Raw genomic sequence first — 16,399 nt, forward strand, 5'->3', positions numbered from 1 at the left:
GAAAAATATTTTGAAGTATATTTGTATCCAAATACTTATGGGGCACTATTGACTTCCATATTGGCAGAAAAAAAAAATTGGTAGTCAGTGGTGACCCAGAAGTGTTTCATTTCCCATATGTTTCAAAATATCTTCTTTTGTGTTCAACAGAGCAAATAATTTTATATAGTTTTTGAACAACAAGGGCGAGTAAATGATGACAGAATTTTCCTTTTTGGGTGAACTGTCCCTTTAAGGCATAATAACGGGTGCTGAATTATTTACTATATTAGCAGATCTGTAGAATTAACATGGTATCAATAATCACGGTTCATAATATCACGGTTGTTGACGATGGCAGTATATTGTGACATCCGTAGTGTGCATTCTTGAATCTATGACTTAGCATTGCTACAACCATCCTCTACCATTAAAGATACAACAACACACATGCACTGAGTCTGGTTGAAAAGACAATACACTTTTTATTTAAGCAGATTAATAATAAAACATTTGAAGTGCATAACTTACATATAAACACATTTCATACTATTTACAATGAATCTGTCAAACTCAAACGGATGGAGTGATGATTATGCAGCATCTTTGGTTGGAGCGGATGTCTTCATGGCTTGCTCACCAACACTCACTCGACTGAGTTAGTTAAAGGGGATATATCAGTCCTTTGTGAGTGTTTTAATTTGTTTCCTTGACATTGTTCAAATGTCCGTCTTTGGTAATCCAGCTGTTTGGCTCTTGATGTCCAAAGCACCTGATAGATGTTTTAACATGGTTGTGTTGAGGTTTCTCTTCAGTTTGACCTCCCGTTTAACTGTAAAAGAAAATACAATTATTTTAATTCACAGTTATCACAAATAGTCTACAGTAATACATTTACAACTATTTAATTATGTACAAAGTTTTTCATAGCTTGATCACTTGTATTCTGGACATTGTTCTTAGATATATATATCACTAAGTGTGTGTGTGTCTGTTTGTGTGTGTTTTGTTAACTCCAGACTTGCTCTGGCTCATTGTGTGGGGGTCACAGAGTAAAGGTTAAAGGTGACAACCTCTGTGGACAGTCTGAAAACAGTAGGCGGCTCCGGTAGGCTGTCACTGTGAATGTGTGTCCCCGCAGATACAGTGTCACGTCACACACACATTTCACCGTTGACACCCACCCAGAACAAACTTTGAATCCCCTCACCCATTTTAACTGTCGTATGTGTTGAGTGAAAAACATTGATTTTTAGAAATAAAACAATTAAAAACTCTGTTAATGAGTGTTCGACTTGTTTTATGTTGTTTGTTTGTCTGTAGGCCCAGCTGCCACTTTATGACTTGGTATCCTTGAGCTTTGCTTTCGAAAGTAAACCCTTCGAAATTTCGCCCAAGAATGAAATTCCTTTATTTATCTATTCACCCTCATGTCATTCTAAACCCGTATGACTCTCTTTCTTCTAAAGAACACAAAATAAGATATTTTATAGAACGTTGATAACCAATAACATTAACCCCCATTGACTCCCATTGTATTGACATAAAACCAGAGACATTTAACAACATATCTTCTTTTGTGTTCCACAGAGAAAGAAAGTCAAGGTTTTAAACGACATGTTCGATTTTTTATTTTTGGGTAAACTATCCCTAAAATCTGACCTTCAAACGAACTCATTGACATTATTAAGATAGAACATTTTAATTATTCAATTTATTGGGATGACATAGTTTATTTCTAAACCTAATGACTAAATGTAAATAGTAAATTTAAACCTTTCACAGCCACGAATTTCATATTAAACTGTTTTATATTTTTATGTGCCCTTCACATGTGTAGCCAAACCTGCACTCTCACAAAAGCCCAATCTGCATCTATACCGCCACATGACACACCTTTAGGGTCTGTCATTACACCTCCCATTAATTTAACATCTTCTCTTCCGTAACTTTACACACTTGAACAGCATTTATTGCTCACTAAAGGGCTGCCAGGTGTTTTTGAGTGATGGCACTGCTCTCGAGTCCCACCCAAGCTTTACTGTGTGTGTGGCTGATAGTTAAAATGGGTTGTATTTATGGGGGTAGGGCTTTTCTCGTCTGTGTGTGTGTGTGTCTCTCTTCTTGGGCTGTATAGGTTGCCACTCTTTTGTGTGTATGTGTATGTGTGGGTGTGGAGTGTTTGTGTTTACTCCCGGTCCAAGAGAAAGTCTCACTGCTATAAAGATCCAATAATTTCCCAGCTCATTTAGTACAGGGTATTTGCCCAAAGTCTTTTCCTCTCTCGCTCTCTGTTTGTTTCCACAGTGGCTTTAGGCCGCTGGAGATCTGACTGGTGGTTTGTTAATTAATGTGGCTGTTTTTCTCTGAATGGAGAGGCAAACGGCATTCTTAAATGAAGTGCACACACTTGTCTGGTAAGGCTCGCTGTGTGTTGTCGAGGTGTCCCGCAAGTTATTTAAGGTATGTTTTTATTTGTTGGCAAATAGTCGCAGGGAATGTCAAAAGGTGGGTTGATGCTCATCTTAAACAATGTGTTATGCTTTGATAGCTCGGATTCAATATTGACTCATTCCTATGCATAATAAAAATAAAGTGTGTGGGGGACTCACCTCAAGGGAATGGTACTCTGGAGTGAAGAGGTAGACACCGCTTTTTCGGGCAATGTCTGCGATATTTCCGCCTGATGTTCAAAAAATCTGCAAGGGGAGGCCAATGAAACACTTGTCAGTAATGAGTCAAATAACAAGCAAAATACACCTAAATGTACTCCTTTCACCTGTGGACACTCCTCAAAATAAAGTTCCTTCAGGGATTCTTCGCATTAAAATAACTATTTTTGTTTCTTTAAAGAAGGCTTTACTTCATTTTACAGTCATTTTTCAACCACAGAAATCTTTTATGCAATAGGAAGGTGCCGTGGATCTTAAAGGTTCTTTATTGAACCTCACGACTGACGAATAAAAGTCATTTCTTCACAATATTAATTATAATATCAACAATCTGATGTGTTCTCAAAGTTTGGGGGGGTTTCCCCCCTCGTTCCCAGGACCCACCCAGGATCTACACCCCTATATGGGGTGTCACCTGAAATAAAATCAAAATGAATGGTCTCCCCAGTAGGTAACAAACAATCTGGAGGGCAATATAACAATCAGAGGTTCTCCTGATAACCGCCATGCGACTTCCCTCCATAAGCAGCTATTAGATCCTCTCCCAGAGGCGCAAGGACAATGGCGCGATACCCACGGGAGGAGATGCGCTTCACAAACGTGCGCCTTTGACTAAAGATATGCGAACTCCACGTACCTCCCTCTCTTTTTCTCTTTCGCCGCAGTAACCCTATGCTAATGTATTATACCTATTGTGCACAACATCATGACTAACAATGAATGCCGGTGCTTGATCGCCCACGGGCACCTGATTAATTGCGTATAGCCGCCACAGCAGCGGGAGATGGGAGTTTATATACACGTATAGCGCGTCCCACGTAAAATACGGTGCGACTATGCCTAAACATTTAAGTCGTGCAAGAATGTTTAATTGAAAATAATATTACTAACAATGCATATATGCTGAGTGACGGCTAAATGAAATCAAATACAAGTGCATGTATTTAATATTAGTAAATCGCAATAATATACGGTTTATTCCCGCGCCCTGTATAGGGTCAAATGAGACTCACCGCGAGCTCGTCTGGGTGCGGAGATGCTGAGAGGAGTCAAGCGCGCCACTTAAAATCCACTCAAAGCACTGACCCTAAATCATCCATTATGACCACAGACGAGCACAGCCAAGCACATTTCAATTTACTTATGAGTTATTGAGCTGACGTTGATCCAAAACTGTCTCACAGCTGAACACAGACAGACCTGAAACAACCTGAACTTAACGAAAAAGAGGTAAAAGGAATCTAGTTTACCCGTGTAAATATCACTAGAGTAACAACTACACCAACAGTTCACACATACATTGTGTGTTGGTGTATAATCACTTGTTCTTGCAGCTCATTGGGTCCTGGGTTCGAATACCAGGGAAAAAGCGTCTGCCAATGTATAAATGTAACGTAAAGATGAATGGTTCTAGCTACAGCCTTTAAACGTTGAACTATAGTTTTACTACAGGAACCTTATAGTTTAGCTAACCACAACTTCTGTGGTCTCACTATAGTGACCAGGTTAACAAGGATATTTGTAGTATAGCTAAAACATCGGTAGCCTATTAAGCGCACCAAAATAGGCCATACTCCACTTTTACTATAAAAGGTAAATTAAAGTATGGTCATTTTTGTAAGGGTAACCCCAGTGAACGAATTAAAGAGTGATTCATGGACAAGGTATGCAAAATCCCTTTACCATGGTTTTACTATAGTCAACATTGAAAAACCATGGTTTTAGTAAAAAACAAAAAAACTTGGTTACTGTAGTAAAACAAAGGTTTTGCCCTAAGTAATCAATGCACCACAAACCATGGTTACTACACTTGAACCACAAAAACATTTCGTAAGCAAAAAATCACATAAAAATATGCGCAAGTTATTTTCTTCCCGATCAATTTCTATTTTAAATTTCATAATTTTGTACGGTTTCAATGTGGCTGAACAGTAATGGGTCGTTTTTAACAAACAAAAATAGTGAAGTAGCATCCTTTCCTATTTCTAAAAATCTCCCGTGATCCGTCAAAATAAGTTCTGCCATCGCAGACGTCAGCCAGCTTATCCTTTAAAAGTCGTCTTCAGGTGTTAATGGGTTTGTACCTTTTTTCTCCGCGCTGGTGACGAGCAGTGCTGCCAGAAGCAGCAACAGAAGACACAGAGGATGGAAGAATCTCATGGTGATGCTGTCTCGGAGGTGTGACCCGTTAACTCCGGTGAACTCAGTCTATAACTGATCGTAGAAGTCTTCTTATGAGATGTCGTTATCCAAGCCGATATAACACTTTGGAAACAGACGCTATACTATCTCTAACTTTCTTCAAAGTTCCAAATCGCTGTGTTGTTCTCTCTCCTCACAGGAATGGATAGCTAGACACATGACCTGATGGGTATGAATGTCCAGTCGGGACAATGTAGCTTCACCCCCTCTTTATACAGACAAGAGAAAGGGGAGGAGAGAGAAAGGGTGGAAGAGGGCACAACAGGAGGGGTATGTATGGAGGACCTAAAACTGGGTGGGGACATGGGACACATAACCTACACACACTTTGCATTGCACATATTGACCCCACATGTATTAGGTAACAAAGTTATCAGAAAAGTATACCCCGCAACTATAAGATTGTCGTGTAAGATTGCATTGTACAACAAACTAAGGACATTTGAAGGGAATGCTTATAAATTAGAAAAATAATTCATTCAGTCATTAGCATTGTTTTAGATTGAAAAATATTTCTGTGTTTTCCAATACATACGGGAAATTGACATAGAGTATGTATCTCTCATGTAATAATGTGAATAAATGATAAAGTGAGATTTAAAAAGACTACGACTGCTTACCCAACAATACTTTAGTGTGGAACAGTTTTACAATTTCGGTAACAAAGTGATTTGGAAATTTTAAGTGAGAGAGTTTAATGTTTATCACTAGACCAATGTAAATGAGAGCTATATACAAATAGTTGAAAAGTCTATTTAAAGTATTGATACAGTAATTTTAAATAGTTTCAGATTTACAATTTCGGTAACAAGGTTGTATGAACATTTTAAGGTATAGAACCTTTTGAGTTTTGGTATACATTTTTATTACTAGTATAATGTAAATTAATACAAATAGTTGAAAAGACTACTTAAAATATTGATGCAGTACTTTGGTTTTTAAAATTTCGGTAACAAGGTTGTAGGAACATTTGAAGTTATAGGAAGAACAACTTTTTTTAGCAACAACATGCATTCGAGCTAATCAATGCTAGCTTAGCATCATTTAAAGGTGTTCCAATAAGCATCTTGCGTGCTTCAATGGAAGCATGGATCCTTATAAGTTTTATATAAGGAGTTATCATGCCCAGTGTCACAGTTTTGCTTTACTTGATTAACAAAATACTCAATCTTGAATATTATTTATAGCTATATTTTGTAACGTTTTTTTATATAAATTTTCAGTGTGAAAACTTATTGTAGATTGCACAGGGTTGTCTTTGATGAATTTGTCATCTTGGAATTTAAGGCTCAACTTTACATTATGTGATGTTTTTTCTTTATGTTGTGTAGCTACATTTTGGGACTTTTGGGAAAAAAAGTTTACAAGATTACATTGAAAAAAACTTTGAAACTCAATATCTCAAAACTGCTCAGATTGAAGATAGACCCTATAATTCCAATATGTGCACTGTAAAAAAAAGTTGCTATAGACGGTTTCAAAGTAACAACATAAACAGACTATGTCTAGCCAGTATTATTGTGGGTTACCAGTAGAAGAACCATTACTTGAATAAACTTAAATGTTACACGACCCATTCAACAAACTGTTTATTTTTAAAAACATGATATAACGTACTTGTTTTCAAAAAAATATTAATATAAATAGATACTATTATAAATTAAATTAAATATAAAACCTGGAGTTAACTTCCGCCAGATGCGCTCTTCCGATGAAATCTATACTATGTCCAAAATATGTTGAAATTGGTTAACCTCTTTGACGGGTTAACGCAATGTGAATTTTTTTTTTTTTAATTAAAATTCAAAAGACTTTTAATTCTCATTTTAATTGTCATTCTAAATGACAGTTTATTTGTACTTGAAAAAATAAGGCAAAACTACATTTAAAGCGAATTGTATTGTTGCAAAATGAGCATTTGTCTGATTTTGTTTTTGGTGAATTATTGGTTGGCTGGTCAGTTAGGGGTGTGTGTGTATGCGCGCATGTGAGTGTGTGTGTCTGTGTGTGCGTGAACGAGCTGTGAAGTGCTGATTATAGTGTAGCTGCTGGATCTATGAACTCTCTCTTCACTAATGAGCTACTATTGTACTTCACTCCCTAGAACAAAACCTCACAACAGGAGAGCCAGTCTGACACACACTTACGCACTGGCCAGAGTCTGTTAAAGCTAATGTCTACATTTTTCATCAAAAGTATGGATTTGCATGTTCTAATACTCATCGGCTTGACTTCTAAGGCAAAAAAGTCATGGTAAATCACCCAATGACTTCAGAGGCAAAACCCCCAAAACAACAAAATTATTATTTAAGCATGCAAAAATAAATACAGATTACATTAGGGATTGCAACTGAGCCTGTGTTAATTCAGGAACACCCCCTGTGTATCACAAACTGCTAACATTTGCACGTAAATGTCGATCTCATTGACTCCCTTGAGCTCACGTACAAGTATAGCAAACCTTAGAGAAAAACAGCAAAGATTCACATTGAATAATGAAAAAATCGAAAGAGTCTCATTGACTTACTGAACGAGAGAGAGAGATAGAGAGGGGGATTTTATGTCTGTACAGCCTCTTTTGTTCAGTAATGGACAGATACCACACCGTGCTTGTGTTACGGGTCCTAAATGGTAATGTTATTAGATTTACAGATACTCTGCCTGTGTCCCATGCATGTGCGTTATAATGAGCCGGAGTCGCGAAAGGCTCGGCTGGTGCAAGACAATTCGTAAAACTAGTATAATATGCAAATGAGGAAATATGCAAGTAGCTGCTCCATCAAGCAAACAAATGCAAGTAAATATTGGACCATTTGTAGGAGTATTTAAGTGAATGCAGACAATCAATAATGGGTGTGTATGTGGGGAGGGGTCGACTGCCTTAGAGATAAAATGAGTGTGAGAGTGTGCCTCGGCTGACCTCTTGGAGTGTAAGTGTGTGTTTGTGTCCATAATTAAGTACATATGTGTGCCATATGTGCGTCCACTCTTTGACCTTTCTTAAAAGTGTGTGTGCGTCCATCTTCTTGTTTGATATATTAGGCTTGTCATGGCCGCTGTCAGTTTGTGAAGTGTGTTGCATCTTTATAAATGAATATGGTTATAATATGACACACATTTTATTAGGCTTGTCTCATCTACTGCAGTAGTCAGTTGTTTGAACTGTCCGTTTGTGGGACCTGTGTATGTGTGACTACACATCCTCTGAGTCTTTTCCATGTCAATTAGGATTAGAACCCAGCATGTAGCTAATGGACGAGGTAGGGAGACAGACCAACAGCCGACACTTTGGCCCTAAAACCAGCTTTTGACCCCCATCCGAGCGTGTGTGGGTGTTACGTTTGTTAATTTGTGCGTATGTGTGCGCATGCAGATGGCCTTATAGGTTGTATACTGGTTTACGGCGTTTGCAAAAATGTTCCCCATCACTGTTACACATTCCATATTCGCCGTGTCTTCTAATTCTCTCCGGCGGTTCACATTGTCCTCTGCACTTTATTCCCTTAGTTTAAATATGCTAACGAAACGGCATTCTTATTCGGAGCCACCTGGTATCCATGGAGACTGATATCTATAGAAAAGAGTCTTGTGTAGAGACAATGATGTAGGTATTGCATGCATGAAAACACATAGGCTTGCTGAGATTGTTTGGGTCGCTTTTCTCATTGTCTGGCAATGAAACGACAGACGCGCCGCACAGGCTGATGGGTTGGGTGGATATGTCTGTAATTGTGTGTCTGTGTGTTGTAACGTTTGTTTTATTGGGGATTAGATGTCATTACCTGGATTAGCTGCCTGCTCAAATAATCCTTCCGCCGGGGGACAGGTGACCGACTCCACCCGCTGTATCGACACAACATGCGCATACGCAAACTTGAGAGACAAATCTCTAGCCTTGAGGTGCAGTTTTGCCGTGTCAAAGCGAAATGGATCTGGTGTGCGTTTCTGTGCTGTTTCAATTCTATAATGCAACAAGTGGCCCATACAAATGCATAAGACTTTTTAAATTGTAATGGGATTACATGTTTTTTTATTTGTTTATAAACGTTGGCGCACAGAGGTACACAAGAAAGGAATTTTGCAATCAGATATTCACACGACACGCACACTGACCTCAAATACACCTCTGTCCCACCAGGCAGAGGTCGAGTCCATCCCTCAGGATCAAGAGCACATAATGTGTCAATCAGTTGATAGACACACCCTACACACACACAAACATGTATACGAATTATATAGAAAATGTGATAAAAGGTTTACAACTGTTTTGAAAAAAATATAATTATTATAATATTTAAGTTACCCAATTTTGAGCATTATTTATTTCTTTATACCTAACAATTCTGCTTATACATTTGATTTGTGTATGTGTTACATTTATATATTTTTATATATTATTTTATCATGTGGATGTTTACACAGTAGTAAAGATTTGTGTTGAGTTCAAAGTGAAAGTGTCATTGCTGCTGCCAAGTGCATTGGAATCATTGTATACGATTGTTCAGCGTAACAGGAAATGTTATCAGCGTGTAGCTTTGTTACCTGTTGCAATAGCAGATAAGAGTGGCATTCCCCATAACCTTTCTTCCTCCAAAACTAGATTACTATCCCCATTTACAACACACACACACACACACACACACACACACACACACACACACACTGGAGAGAGAGAGAGAGAGAGAGAGAGAGAGAGACAATACCTCCTTCTCCAGTTTACAACTTAAAGTAGTTACTGCCAGGAAGCACATACCCAAACTACTCCCCCAACATACTCTCTTCCTCCAGCTAAAACATATGTTCCTCCGCACATAAACACATAAATTCCATATTATAAATACCATATCACACATATTTTCTTGTTCTTTTACATTATTTTTACCTATAGAGAGGAGTTATTAAATGTTTTGGGACGTTACACTTCGCTTGTTATGTTTTAAATTATGTTTCAAAAATGTTATGGCTTGTGTTAGCTTTTATTTTCAGTAGCTTGTGTTCTGCTGTGAGGATCAACTTACTGAATCACGAAAAAAGGAATCACTTTCTACCGTTAGAGGGCGCCCTGTATGCCGAACCCTTTTGTACAATCGGTAAAAAACTGTAACTAGGCCTACTTAAAAGAAGAATGCTGTATGTTTTACCAATAATATTCCTAAATTATAAAATGCTACTTATCAAAGCATAATTAAAATGTTTAACCTAAGTGAGCGCAAAATTATATAAAAAATAAATAAATTCTGCAACATTAAACAATTAGACTTTAAAATGCTCACTTCAGGTAGGTGGAGAGTTCCTGCCTCAAGTGGAGGAGTTCAAGTATCTGGGGGTCTTGTTCACGAGTGAGGGAAGGATGGAGCGGGAGATTGACAGACGGATCGGTGCAGCTTCTGCAGTAATGCAGTCGCTGTTCCGGTCTGTCGTGGTGAAGAAGGAGCTGAGCCGCAAAGCGAAGCTCTCGATTTACCGGTCAATCTACGTTCCTACTCTCACCTATGGTCATGAGCTGTGGGTCATGACCGAAAGGACAAGATCCCGGATACAGGCGGCCGAAATGAGCTTTCTCCGCAGGGTGGCCGGGCGATCCCTTAGAGATAGGGTGAGAAGCTCGGTCACTCGGGAGGAGCTCAGAGTAGATCCGCTGCTCCTCCACATCGAGAGGGGCCAGCTGAGGTGGCTCGGGCATCTTTTCCGGATGCCCCCTGGACGCCTTCCCGGTAAGGTGTTCCGGGCATGTCCCACCGGGAGAAGACCCCGGGGAAGACCTAGGACACGCTGGAGGGACTATGTCTCCCGGCTGGCCTGGGAACGCCTCTGTGTCCCCCCGGAAGAGCTGGAGGAAGTGGCTAGGGAGAGGGAAGTCTGGGCATCCCTGCTTAGACTGCTGTCCCCGCGACCTGGCCCCGGATAAGCGGTAGAAAATGGATGATGGATGGATGGATGGATGGATGGATGGACTTTAAAATGATCTGTCAGCACCAGCACATGGTAGCAGTTAAATTTATCTCAGAGTTGTGTAATAATTTTTCCAGTTCCTTAGAATATGTTTAAAAAGCTACATTTTACAGATTTGCTTACAACAAAAGGAGATGAAAAATCTGAAATGCAACATTGCACAACATTAAAACGCACTTAGGCCTACAATTATCTGTCAACACCAGAACTGTTTAAAAAAAGCAGTTTAAAGTTATATTTAAATTTGATGCGCAAATTAATGTTTAATGTTTAAAATCTATATTTTAATTACTATTTGGTCTTATTATAGCCTTGAATTTGTGAATTTGTTTCTGGCTGTTGACACATACATTTGAAACCGAACTTCAGGTCCTATGAAGTTTCTCAAACGCCTCACTCTGATCAAATGTCTCACACAGCAGACATTAACCAATGAATGATTCATGGATCGCAAAGGTTTTAAGCTAAAACCCATATCAATTCTAGAAAGTATTTTCTCCCATTTTCGAGATCGGTCCACGGTTGGATAATCCACTGAGTAGACACCTTTAATCCAAAGTGACTAAGCAGCAGGATAATTACAAGGATGGATGTCCTGAAGCACTGTGTTTGTATTTGTTTGCTTTAGGCCACAGGGGTAACAGAACCAGATTTCTTTCTTTTTGGAATGTGCACATTCTTTACTGTTAGGCTGCCTTCAATCATATTTGCCCACCAAAGCTTAAACTACTTGAAACCCCAAAGACAAGCCTACTCTAGGCATGTTTTTAATTATTATATCAGACATTTTTAGCTGATTAAGATGGAAGAGGGGGAGTTACCATTTATAAATCCTCTTTATCTTTCTTCACAGTTTAATTAAGGATTACAACCATACATTCAATCTTAAATGAAAAGTTAACAAGCTGTAATCTGGGTCGTTTTTATCAGGGTTCAATTTTTTGTTGTTACCATAGTTTCTGCGCTTAATTGATATTTGATGTGTTTGCATTTGGGACAGTGTTGGTCTTTTGTAGATCTTTTGCTTTTGGCTATCACAGTGAATTTAAGGTAGCATGTGCATAACAATCCCAGTAAGGAAAATCATGTTTACTTTTGTACATAGAAATTTGATCTTTAATACATACCTGTGTTAATTAAAATAAATAAATAAATACATTCTTGCCAGCCACAGCCTAGCAGAAATCAACACATGAAAACAGCATTAAAATAGAAGATACATGCAATAATTTAAATCGGATTTGTCCCTGTACTATCAAAAATGGCTGTTGCGAAGCTATCATACGCATTGCGTTCGCCACCTGGCATTTGTATGAATGCATAAAGTTGCTTACTCCATTAAATTGAGACTCTGTCTATAATCCCACAATTATCCTGTCAGCTACGCTGAGATCACACCAGTGTGGACACATATTGCACAAATGAGTAGCTACTGTATATAAGAGTATGTTCATGGCAGTTATGTACTGGTTTCGGTGACATCTTTCTTCTTTGTGTTTTCCATTTGTTCTGTTGTCTTCTGCACTGTCTGAATGCCATCATCTATAAAACACAAATATACACAACCATTGATTGAAAAAAAGTGTCATTTTAAGTAAGTAAGCTGCACCAGTATTTGGGTGTGTGATTACCTTGATCGCCTGTATTATGTCTGTAGACAGCAGACAGGCCAAATAAACACATGACAGTAAAGGCAATGAAGATGAAGACCAATTCAAAATTTGAGAACGGCAGATCCATAACAGACACACAGCCCTACACACAGAGAGAGGTGAAAGTATCAACTAGGATAAAGATAGAACTTGATAACAAAAATGAATTAAGTTAAACTGTAAAAACACTTTCAAATAATTGATATATTACTTTTCATATAAAAATGCTATATTAAACTAATTAGTAGCATAAAAATATATTAGATAAACAGATCAGCAATTACATGTTTATTATTATATATCCTCGCTGAATACCTTGGATGTCAAAATTCGCTGTTTTAATGCTTTTTGCTGGTTAGATATGTGCAAATCCCGGTGACTAACATCAAGGGGGACTATAAATAATGATTAATGGCAAAAAAAAGAAATATGGAGATAAGAGGTTTCAGACGGACAGCAGCAACATTTTGGTTTTTATATTTCAAGTATATATGAATTGTCTTAAAATTTACCGTGACAAAATATATCATAGTTAACTATACTGTTTTAAAAGTAAAAGTCACATACCCACGTTATCAATTTACACTGTCTACTGTAAAATTACAATTTCTGAAGTCAATGAATGATAAATTACATTTAATAATCTTTGTTTTACAATCATTTAACTACAAATTACTGCATTTAATGTTACACGTTATGTTGTTTTATTCATAAAATATCACAAACATAGTGATGTTTTGTCTTTGTGTGGATTACACTTCACACTGTTTATCATGTATGGCATTGTTTTGATGAAGTTTAAAACAAGCTCTCCATTTTACAACCTGGTGGTATTTTGATATAGAATGTAAATGGAAGCACATGTACAAAAATTGACCGCATAAAACATACTCAATATCAAGCTGTTTGATCAATAACTCATGTTATCTGGAGAAGCGAGAGTGGATGTGTAAGTGGAGAGACTAAAGAGGAAACCGCAAAAGGATTAAATGGATAGTACATTTTGTCATCATGTCTTTCAAATCCATATGTCTTTCTATCTTCTGAGTAAGAATAAAGCTGACTGCAAGACTTGATCACAATTCACTTTCATTGTATTGTAACAGAATGACAGATTTTCGGCTAAATTATCTTTATTATTGTTGCAGGACCATGATGAGCAACAGGTTCCTAAAAACACCCCTACACAGGTGTTAAAGTGCAGGTCAAAATCACACAATAATCACAAAATTTAGATATAAACCATTCACAAACATACATTACAGTGGTTTAAACTCACTTTTATTGCATGTAGTTTTAAATAGTTAGTGTTATGAAAGTTTTACAGTGTAATGTGACAAAACACATTCTACTCTTCCCATTAACAAGCACAATTCTAGAGTCTTAAAGTCTGTAAATGAGTGTGAGAGGGAAAGATAAAGAAGTGAGATTAATAAATAAATACCTTGTTTTGCTTTCCTCCTTCCTACGCGATTGAAGTACGCTATTTATACCACACACCGTGTGTAAAACATGCTTGAGTCTTAAAGTCTTGAGTTTTACGATCTTCCAGGTCCTGTTCTTCCCACTTCCTTACGGCTGCTATAAACCACGTCAATGTTTATACCGTGCAAACACACTTTTCATACTTAAATAACCTGCAAAAACATACTTTCTGTCTTTATTGTTTACTTGAGTGCAGCTGGATTCAGTCCAGGTGATCAGTTTACCAGCAGGTCACGTGTTGACTGTTCCTGGAACACTATTATATAGTTTTGTGTCGGCAAATAATGATGACACACAACGTCGATTGTCGCAAATCAGTCTTCAGAAGATCATAATCAACAGATTCATGCCACATATAACACAGCTGATCATAGAACGGTCTTCTTTACAAATCTGCTTTGGTTTAATTGGTGCCGCAGTCAGGCAGTCTTGGGTTTTAGACGCATTCAGGCTGATTCAGATGATCAGTGGCTCTTGATGTCTCTCTTTGCTATCTTCATAGTCTTCTAAAGAAAAAAGGGAGTAAACTAAAAATGCCACGTCACAGTTGAAACTAGTTAAACTGGTTAAATAACTGGCTAAATAGAAAGTACAAATACGTGCAATGTGTACTTTTGTACAGTATTTGAAGAATGGTAACTATTCATACAATTCACGTTTATTATGGAAATGAACAATTTAGAATCAGTTAGGAGAGTTTATTGACAGTGTACTAGAATTGAATTTTGAAGTGCATTCAGTGGTGGCAAGAAGTTTCAGAGCTCTTTTTTCTATTTTTGTATTCTTTTTATATACTTATTTTTGTATACCAATAAGAAACAATCTAGCAACCACCCAGAACGTTGTTAGTCATAATTATTATGACCAAAAGATTTCATGATAATGATATTATAATACTTTGTTTTTTTTTACAAATATAAAATAGTTTTCTCTTTTCTTAAGCAAATGAATCACACTCAATTGTGAGAGAGAGAGTGTGTATTGAGAGAATTTGTATTGCCACCATATGACGCAAAATTTAAAAGACTTTCTGAAAAATTCATGACACTATCATATGCGTAGCTATTAACATAATATCAATAATCATGTTTTTTTATGTCACGATTAACATCCCTACACCACATCCTGTTACACTGGATATAAAACATTCTGTCTCCACAGATTTTGCTTACACATTAGTGATGCTTAAAGGGATAGTTCACCCAAAATGGAAAAATCTCTCATCATTAATTCCCTTGCATGTCATCTCGAGCCTGTATGAATTCTTTTTTCTGCAGAATACAAAAGAAGATATTTTGAAGAACATTGGTAACCAAACAACATTGGTCCCTATTGACATTCATTGTATGGACAGAAAACCACAGAAGACATTTCTCAAAATATCTTCTTTTGTGTTCCCCAGAAGAAAGATTCACAGGGTATATAAAATTGACAGCATTTTTATTTTTGTAAACTAAAGTAGAGTGACTGTATGTGTAACTTATACCTGTTTCCATACATCTCTCTTGTATTAAGCCAAACAGGGTAACAACACTGAATACTAAAAGACAGAAGACAATGGTGCACCATTCCATCTCAGTGAAGGGAGAGGCCATCTGCTTGGTATGAATAGAGAACAGCAAATACACAAAATCAGAGCATCGCTGACACTTCACACACCCTTCAGCATACACAATATACTACAATTATTATTTATGCCTTTGGCAGACGCTTTTCTCCACAGCAAGTTGCGGTGTAACTTAAGCTATACATTTTTAAACAGTCAAGGAAACTGAAGCCATGACCTTGGTTTGCTGGAGTTTTGCTTTACCAGTTAATATAACAACACTTGCTGTATAAATTCATCAAAATGTATTACAGTAGGAACAGTATATATTACAGCATATATTTCTACAACTGTACAAAGTACATTTGTGGATCACAACAGCATATGACAACTTCCTCCTCAGTTATCCGTAGGACATAATCACACTCTTATTGAAAAAAGCAAATACTCACGTATACTTCACATCCAGACAATCACTTTAATGGAGACGCTGCATTACTACATCTATTAGGTTGTGCGAGTGCATCTGTTTGAATATAGACAGAACTGTAATACAATGAGGGGGTAACCATAATGGGTGGCTCGTATTGCTTGGTGAGATTAACTAATGATGGTTCTACCTTGGATACCAGGCACACACATACAGACACACACAGGAGGTTTCACCCAGTCACGATCATGCAAATCCCAGGTTGAGTCTCCCTTGTTGCAAAACGTTTACATACACTTTGTCTTGTTTTGGATATGTATCCATTGTTTCAGCATGCCTGTCACGTTGGTATAGAAATTTGTTTTGTCAAAAGATTATTACAATCAAGTATTTTATGAATGTTATGAATGAATTTGCAGAGGGTCACTTTGGATGTCTGCTAATGAATTAGTTTAATTGTATTGAAATCATGCATTACATG

General features: G+C 37.4%; 1 protein-coding gene and 1 long non-coding RNA gene across 3 annotated transcripts; both read right to left on the bottom strand.

Moving 5' to 3' along the window:
• Window positions 1-706: 706 nt before the first annotated feature.
• apela (apelin receptor early endogenous ligand) lies at window positions 707-4,823 on the bottom strand. The gene is made up of 3 exons (XM_056739502.1): window positions 4,736-4,823; window positions 2,592-2,678; window positions 707-811 (listed from the first exon to the last, which is right to left on the bottom strand). The coding sequence occupies exons 1-2, from the start codon at window positions 4,809-4,811 to the stop codon at window positions 2,593-2,595; spliced, it is 162 nt and encodes a 53-aa protein (XP_056595480.1). The 5' UTR covers window positions 4,812-4,823; the 3' UTR covers window positions 707-811; window position 2,592.
• Window positions 4,824-11,769: 6,946 nt separating this feature from the next.
• LOC130411411 (uncharacterized) lies at window positions 11,770-14,427 on the bottom strand. 2 transcript variants are annotated; one of them, XR_008905071.1, is made up of 4 exons: window positions 14,109-14,427; window positions 13,902-14,038; window positions 12,437-12,560; window positions 11,770-12,347 (listed from the first exon to the last, which is right to left on the bottom strand). It is a non-coding gene; the product is annotated as an uncharacterized LOC130411411 (long non-coding RNA). The 2 variants fall into 2 exon arrangements; XR_008905070.1 differs by having other exon boundaries at window positions 13,902-14,427.
• Between the last annotated feature and the right edge of the window lie 1,972 nt (window positions 14,428-16,399).

Source organism: Triplophysa dalaica, chromosome 2, assembly GCF_015846415.1.
Source record: "Triplophysa dalaica isolate WHDGS20190420 chromosome 2, ASM1584641v1, whole genome shotgun sequence".
NCBI lineage: Eukaryota > Metazoa > Chordata > Actinopteri > Cypriniformes > Nemacheilidae > Triplophysa > Triplophysa dalaica.